The sequence below is a fragment of the Leptonychotes weddellii genome, chromosome 3, assembly GCF_054177405.1.
Source record: "Leptonychotes weddellii isolate Sample4059 chromosome 3, ASM5417740v2, whole genome shotgun sequence".
NCBI lineage: Eukaryota > Metazoa > Chordata > Mammalia > Carnivora > Phocidae > Leptonychotes > Leptonychotes weddellii.
Window position 1 is genome coordinate 109,155,204 of NC_138371.1, and position 8,201 is coordinate 109,163,404.

At 44.2% G+C, this 8,201-nt stretch overlaps 1 protein-coding gene across 8 annotated transcripts in view; it reads left to right on the forward strand.

The window, feature by feature from the left end:
- Positions 1-2,393: 2,393 nt before the first annotated feature.
- PAN3 (poly(A) specific ribonuclease subunit PAN3) overlaps positions 2,394-8,201 on the forward strand; it is a 130,608-nt gene continuing 124,800 nt past the window's right edge. For 4 of the 8 annotated variants that reach the window (XM_031016894.2, XM_031016895.2, XM_081814779.1 and 1 more), the window contains exon 1: positions 2,396-3,298. In XM_031016894.2, coding sequence (XP_030872754.1) covers positions 2,869-3,298 — 430 coding nt within the window. In that variant the 5' untranslated portion in view covers positions 2,396-2,868. Of the gene's footprint in view, positions 3,299-8,201 lie in introns of all 8 variants that reach the window. The other 4 variants (XM_006746192.3, XM_031016897.2, XM_031016898.2 and 1 more) reach the window with 3 other exon arrangements.

The window sequence follows — 8,201 nt, forward strand, 5'->3', positions numbered from 1 at the left end:
CATTTTGATCATGACTAATAAAAGATACTTAGATCACCTAACTATAGTATCTTGGTCTACTCTTCTCCATCTTGTTCACAATGATTTAATAGAAAGCTCTGTCAAATGGCGTATTGAGGGATGATTTCTCTTTGGCTTTTCCCCTCATGATTCCAGGCTGTATTTTACACATTTTTGTGTATCAGAGCCTAGCACAGAGCTTGCTTGATACATAGTACACAGATTCTCAATAACAGTTTATTTGAATGATATGCTTAATTTGGCATGAATTTAATGAACCTCTGTTGTCCACCATAGTTCCAAGCCATTAATAAACATACATGTTCATTTAGGAATGGCAAATGTTTCATGGAAAGAGTACTTGGAAAAAAAAAAGATTTTATTTATTTATTTGAGAGAAAGAGAGAGTGGAAGGAGGAGCAGAGGGAGTGGGACAAGCAGACTCTGTGCTTAGGATCCTGAGGTCATGACCTGAGCTGAAATCAAGAGTTGTTTGCTTAACTGACTGAGCCACCCAGGCCCCTGCCCCCGCCTCAAAGAGCACATTTTATAATTAGAAGTCCCTGTAAGTTGGCTTTGCAACTTACAAGTTGGTAACTCTGTGTAAAGCCAGACCTTACTCAGTTTGTTCATCTACAAAATGGTGATAACCCATCTTCCTTACTTTCCTCATAGGGTTCTTAGAAGAATTAAAATGTTTTTCTCTAAAGGGAAATCTGATCATGTCCTTATTTGGACTTTTTAAGACCCTGTAATAACTTTTTATTGCCCTCAAGAAAGAGTTAAATCCTTTAACGTGCCACACAGAGACTTTTGTGATCATTCTAACAATGAAAGCTCTCTTTCACTGCAAGGCCTTTTGCACAAGCTGTCTGCTTTGTCTGTAAAGCTATTTTCTTCACCCTTCTATGTTGACTACTACTAGCAGCAATTCTACTAATAGCAATAGCTAAAATCTACTGAATTCTTACGAAGCATGGGACACTCTACATATCGTAGTTTATACTTTATCAAGTAGATACTATTACCAGTTTTACAGATAAGGCACAGAGAAGTGAAGCAACTTACCCAGAGTAACATAGCTATTAAGCCTCAGCTTACAAATTCACATGTCTGAATTCAAAGCAGATGTTCTCAACTTCTACTATTACGGTATCAACTTTGTCCAGAAAGTCTAACATCTTTAACATCCTCTAATAGCCAATGTGGTAAGATTAGCACTTAAGGCACTGCTTTATAATTGCCTGTGTATTTTATGCAGGGCTCTGCAACCAGAGGGATAAACAATCCGTTTGAACTCAGACAAGACTGCACCTAGTTTACTTTTGTTTCTCCAGCTCCTAGCAGTTCCTGCTACACATAATGGGCATTAATAAATATTTGCTGAACAATAAATCTAAGAAAGTGTTTTTAAACAAAAGACATAAGACAATGTTATTTTTGAATTTAGTTAAGGAACATCACCAGGCTTACCAGTTTGTGATGTATGGGATCCACTTTCCCCCCTGTTTGCAGTGTAGTACACTTGCTTATATCCGTTCTTCTGTGATCTCTTTTGTTTGCCACAATTCCTTAAATACTATCAACAAATATTCCCCATTCACAACTGCGATACTGTCTTCTGAGAAAATCTTTTACAGGAGAAAAACTAAAATGTTAAAATTACTTTTCCCTTCCTAGCAAGGGAAAACTTTTTTTTTTTAATACAGCGCAGCAAAACATTAGAGATCTCTGAGGAAAAAACTATCTTTTAAAAATGAATTTCAAATCAAGACTAGGCTGATTGGAGAAAAGCAATCCAGCACATTTATAAATGAAACGTTCTGGCGCTGCCTAGGCAGTGTTGTCCCCAGGTGGCATCTTATTTTTCATAATATTTTACTGAAGCCTTTCAGTAATATAAATAGAGAGAACAGGTGCTGCAGTGAGCAGGGGGTTTGTCCAAATCAACCTTTTTTGGCTCAGTTTTTTGATAGAAGGCCCAGAACTTAAGGTAATCAGTCCTGCAGCTCTCATCACCTTCAAGGAGAAGGAAAAAGAAGGTGGTGAAAAAAGAGGGAGAGGAAGTGTGGCAAACAGATGAAACTATACTTCATATAGAGCAAGGGCTTGGGCTCCTTCCCAAGGTGCGGCCCCTCAAACTGACCGTTTACATTCTGTTAATTTTGTCTTTTCAATGAAAAAAGGACGCCTGGTTTTATAAATAAGAGGATATACAAAAAAGGAAGGTATTCGTCTCGTGAGAACTTCACCACCCCGATCAGCGTTTGGGAAGGCCACCGCGCACAGCCCATCCAACCGCCGGTCCACTCGCGGATGCCCCGGGGGCCGAACGCCTGGCGAGCCTTCCCCCCGCGCTCCCGCTACCCACAAGCCACCGCGCCTCGGCGCGCCTGCGCAGCGGCGACGGCCCTCTCAGGAAGAGGAAAATGGAATAAACAAGTCGGAGGAACCAGAGCGCGAGAGAGCGAGTGGAGGCAGAATTTAAAAATAAACCGGCCTCTTCACCCTCCCAGCCGGTTCATTGCCGCCGCTCCCCCTTCCCTAGCCCGCGCCCTCGAAGGCCCCGTCTGGGCCCGCGCGCCCACCCCGTCGTCCCGCGCGGCCCCTTTAAGAAAAGAGAACGAGAGAGTGAGTGAGAGAGAATCCCAACTCTCCCCCTCCCCTCCCCTCCCTCCTACCCCCTCCTCCCTCCCCTCTCCCCTCCCCCCCTCTCCCCGGGCGGCTCCGGCTCCCGCAGCGGGACAGACCCACCCGCCCAGGCTTTTATCCGGCACCGGCAGCGTCTTCCTTCCCTCCTCGGTCTATGGTGGCGGCGGCGGTGGCAGCTCCTCGGGCGGCAGCGGAAGACGAGGCTGCGGCGTTGCCATGAACAGTGGCGGCGGCCTCCCGCCCCCCTCGGCCGCCGCCTCCCCTTCCTCCTCCTCGCTGGCGGCGGCAGTGGCGGTGGTGGCCCCGCCGGGGGTTGGGGGTGTCCCCGGCGGGGCGGCGGCGGGAGTGAAGCTGAAGTACTGCCGTTACTACGCTAAGGATAAGACTTGCTTCTACGGGGAGGAGTGTCAGTTCCTGCATGAGGACCCGGCCGCCGGAGCTGCCCCGGCCCTCGGCCTCCATAGCAACAGCGTCCCCCTGGCTCTGGCGGGCGCGCCCGTGGCCGCCTTTCCGTCCGGAGCAGTCCCGGGCGGGGGAGCCGGGCCGCCCCCGGGGCCCAAGAAGCCGGACCTAGGGGGTCCGGGTGCAGGAGCCGCAGCCGGCGGAGGAGGTAGCAGCGGGGTACTCGATGGACCGCGGCTGGCAAGTAAGTGTAGTCTGGGCTGGGAGGGCCACCCCGGCCTTGGGTCGGCGGCGGAGCGAAGGCCTGGGGCTGGAGGGGGCCCGGATGAGGCCCTGCAACGAGCTTTGCCTGCGGGTACCCCCCCTTCACCTCCCTAGGCGGTCTGAGAGGCCTAGGCCGGGCCTGAGCCCTCCTTGCTTCTTCCTGCTTCCCCTCCTCACAGCCCTAGGCGAGCCGGGGAGTGAGGGGAGGCTGGATTCCCCGGTACGTGGGTGGGTGGACTGGGGTGCTGTGAGTGGGGGCGGGGAGGAAGGGGGATGGGCTGTGGCGTGCGGTGTGTGAGAAAGGGGGTGTCGTTTCCGGGGGGGTGTGGAAATGGGTTGGGTTTGCAGGCACATGTGTTTTGCGTGCCCGTGTGGAGTGGTGTCTGCGGAGTGTTGAGGTTCCCTAGTGGGTGTGTGTGGGTAGGGGGCGGGAGGTGATGGGCGGGCTTGAGGCTTCCTAGAGTAGATTGAAAGAACGGAAAAAGTTTGTGTGAGGCTTATGGGAGAAAGATTTTCCAGGCAGGATGCTTTCTAAGGATTAGGAGTGAAGGGACAGCAGCTTTTATGTTGTGTTTAGGTTTAGTCGAGAGTTCAGATTAGGAATATATCAAGACTCGCATTTCAGCATAGTTTTCTTTGAAGCCAAGATAAGTTTGCTGGGTGTCATTAGGGATCCTGTCTTCTCCAACTTGGTATCCAGCAAACTCAGCATGGAGCCTTTAAAACATGTCCTGTGCAGCGTTCACTTGTGTGCGACTGAGCACTTGAGTTCGAGTATCTTAAAGCTTTTGGTACTTTTTACTTTTTCACTTGTCATTATCTATTGCTTTGCAACTTTTTAGTTTTTGATGAGTGGAGTTTACAATTATTAGTGTAAATGCAATCTATTTTACAGAAGGTTGCTCTTAAGCAAGAAGCAGAGCAGGTGGCAGATTTTTCTTTTTTGTTTCTCAGTATATTGACTATTTCTAAACCAAAAGGGGGAAGGCTTACTTTCTTGGGCATTCTAAACAGTTTTTAGATCTTAAAATAATTTGATAGGCAACTTGGACGTTAATACATTTTTGCTCCCCCCCCTTATTTAGCAGTTATTTGCTTTATGAGGATTATTTAGTGTTTTCCCAGAGATTTGCTTTTTTAAAAAAGATTGCTGTGATGGACCTAACTTTAATGTAGATGCATTTGGCCAGATTGATATGCTCAGAAAATTAATTTGTAACTAAAAGTGTTTTGTAAAAAATGATTACTTCATTCGTGGAAATTTATCACTTTGGAGTAGCAACTTTGCATTTTCAAGGTAAACTTTTTGCTGGTCCCTGATTTGGGGCTCAAAGTAATTTAAAAGTGTTTGAATAGTACGGGTAAACTAATTGGTAGTTTTGTTAACGTAGAGAAAGGCATTTTCAAAAATGCTGGCATTTGATTTAATGTTATCTTTCTAGGATTTTCTAATACACATAGGTAGGTAGATTTGGGACATGAAAGATAAGGCATGATATTGTAAACAGGTGAAGATGGGAGGTGGAGGAAAGATACTGGCAATGGCTCAAAGGTGAGGATCATTCCATACCTCAGAAAAGGAAAGTAATTGTTTGGGATATAGGATCTTGAGAGAACAGGTAGTTGTTGCAAAAGAAGGCATTTTAAAACTTAATAGTCATTTGGGGCGCCTGGGTGGCTCAGTCGTTAGGCGTCTGCCTTCGGCTCAGGTCATGGTCCCGGGGTCCTGGGATCGAGCCCCGCATCGGGCTCTCTGCTCCACGGGAAGCCTGCTTCTCCCTCTCCCACTCCCCCTGCTTGTGTTCCCTCTCTGCCTGTCTCTCTCTGTCAAATAAATAAAATCTAAAAAAAAAAAAACTTAATAGTCATTTAACAGATTTGATTAAATAGCTGAGTTATGTATTTAGGTTCTGTAGGGCTTGCTTTAACTTGCCTGCGTGAAGCCTGAGGCTCCTCTTTTCTCCTTTAGACTTCTTGGTAACTGAGTAGTATGTAGGTTGTGACTCCTTTTAGATGAGAGCAAATGGCTTCATATCAGTGAGTGGCAAGTAAAGTTGTTCAGGAATCAGGGAAGAGGATTGTGTTGGTAATTTAATGGCTGCTTTGAATTTTTACACTTAAATGTTTAATTTTTAGTTTGCTTTCCACCTTTTACTGGATTCTTTGCTGTATCTTTGGAAACAGGCTTGATTTGTTAAGTGCATGAGACAATTAAACTAGGCAACACATTCTAAGAGGTAGTGCTATCAGGAGAAATTTAAATGTTGTTAGTTGCTGCCTTGATCATCTAGCATCACAGTTTTATTTTTTCTTTGCTCTTCTTTAAAGGTAAGATTGTACAGCTCTTCCTTAGCTGAGAGGTCATAAACTGATCTGCTCTGATAAGCTAGATCTGCCTGCAGGAATATTTTGTTTGGGCTACATGGAATCTTTGGTGTGTGCATGTGTGGGTTAAAAGATTTTATTGAGGTATACATACCCAGGGAAAAGTGTACAAATGAGAAGTTTTTGGAATTTTCACAAGATGAACACACAGCTTATAATCAGTACTCAGATCAAGAAATAGGACCTAATCAGTAACCCCAGAAGTCCTCCTCTTGCCCCCTTTCAGTCAGTACCCTTTCTCAAATGTGACTTCTGATTTCTAACACTACATTCTGACACAGTAGATTCATTTTTCATTTTTTTGGAACTTTATAGGAATGGGCTTCTTTCTTTAAACATCTCTGTGAGATCCATTCCTGTGATGTAGAAACAGCCTGTTGTAGTCTCATTTCTGTATAGTGTTACATTGCATGAATATACCACATTTTATTTTCTCATTTTCCTGTTGGTGGGCAGTGGAATGTTTCCAATTTTTGTCTATTAAAAACACTGTTTTGAACATTCTTGAACATGGTTTTTGATGAAAAAGTCAAGGTTTCTGTTGGATCACTTGGGAGTTGAATTGCTGGGTCATAATAGGGTATGCATGTGTTCAGATTTAGTAGATGATTTCTGAAGTGGTTGTATCATATTTACATTCCCTGTGGCAGTGTGTGAGAGTTCTAGTTGCTCTGCATTCTCACCAATACTTGGTATTAGCGGTTTTATAATTTTAGCCATTTTGGTGGCTCAAATTTATAGGATAATTTTTTCTTGCATGTGTGTGGATTGTAGTTAGTTAACATTTAAAAATCAAAGGATGTAATATAGAAGTAGATTTCTGACATCCTTTGAAGGGCAGCTCTTACTTGTATTGGGATTAGGACTGTTGGGGCAAGACTCTCGGTTTTGCCTTGCTAACTTAGATGTGATTTTTTTTTTTTTTTTAAAGATTTTATTTATTTATTTGAGAGAGAGAGAATGAGAGACAGAGAGCATGAGAGGGAGGAGGGTCAGAGGGAGAAGCAGACTCCCTGCCGAGCAGGGAGCCCGATGCGGGACTCGATTCCGGGACTCCAGGATCATGACCTGAGCCAAAGGCAGTCGTTTAACCAACTGAGCCACCCAGGCGCCCCTAGATGTGATTTTTATGTGTCCGGCTACTTAAGGCGTTTGAGTTTTTGACCCTTGCTTTACTACGTCACAAAGCAGAATTGCTTTGTTAGTGTTTCAGATCATGTTAAAACTTGTGGTAAATGCAAGAGAAAATTTTATCCTTATTTTGCAAGTATTGGAAAACTGAAGCACAAAGGCTTTTTCTTCTTAATATACTTAATTGCAGTGATGTTTCAGTCTTGTGAAGGAACCATACCTTAATTTGTTGCTTACCTTTTATGTATACAGAGTATTACATTTTCTTAGTCCAGCTCTCCAGCTCCTCTGCTCACCTGGCAGTGTAGTAGTAAACATGTTCTGGCATTCAGGATTTTTGTTTGGCAAATAACAGTTTATTTTTTGTAAAGAAGTATTTAAGTGTTTTGTTTTGTTTTTAAGAGAGAGAACCCCTGGGAGCGGTGGTGGGGGGTTGGGGGGTAGAGGGAGAAGAGGGCAGAGGGAGAAGTAGAATCTTAAGCAGGCTCCATACCCACCGGTGGAACCTGAAGTGGGGCTCCGTCTCACAACTCTGAGATCGTGACCTGAGCCCAAAATCAAGAGTCGGGCGCTTAACCAACTGAGCCACCCAGGTGCCCCTGAAGAAGATTTTAAGTTTTTGACATTTTGTATTTCTGTTGGACTTGGGATCTTCTGAGGCTTAAATGTGTTTTGATTTGGGTTCAATTGAATTACTGATTCTTGACATTTTAATAATGTAATTCTAATTTTCAGCTAGCTAGACTTTTAATCTTAAGGGTGCTCAATTTTTAGCAGCTAAACTATGTGCCAGTGTTTATATTTTTTGTACATTACTTTATTTGAAATCCAGTGGATTTATTTTACCAAAAACAGACATATTTTTCACTTCGACTCCTTAACAGTGAAGGCTTTGATGTAAGACACATCTGTGATGGAATCTTGGCTTTCTTATTAGTTTGGGATCTTGTTTAAATTTTAAACCTTTAAGCCTGTTTTTCTTATTTTAAAAATGGGGGTAACAATAGCACTTACTTCAGAGTTGCAGTGGGATTGCATATGACACTGTCAGTGCATTGCTCGGGCCATAGTGAGGTTTTAGTCATAGTTGCCGCTCTTATTCAGTATTGTTAATAATAAGTCTGTAAGTTTTATATTTTCTTTCCTTCTCCAATTTTTGAGAATATACTTTTTTTTTTTTAAAGATTTTATTTATTTATTTGACAGAGAAAGACACAGCGAGAGAGGGAACACAAATGGGGAGTGGGAGAGGGAGAAGCAGACTCCCTGCCGAGCAGGGAGCCCGATGCGGGACTCGATCCAGGGACTCCAGGATCATGACCTGAGCCGAAGGCAGTCGCTTAACCAACTGAGCCACCCAGGCGCCC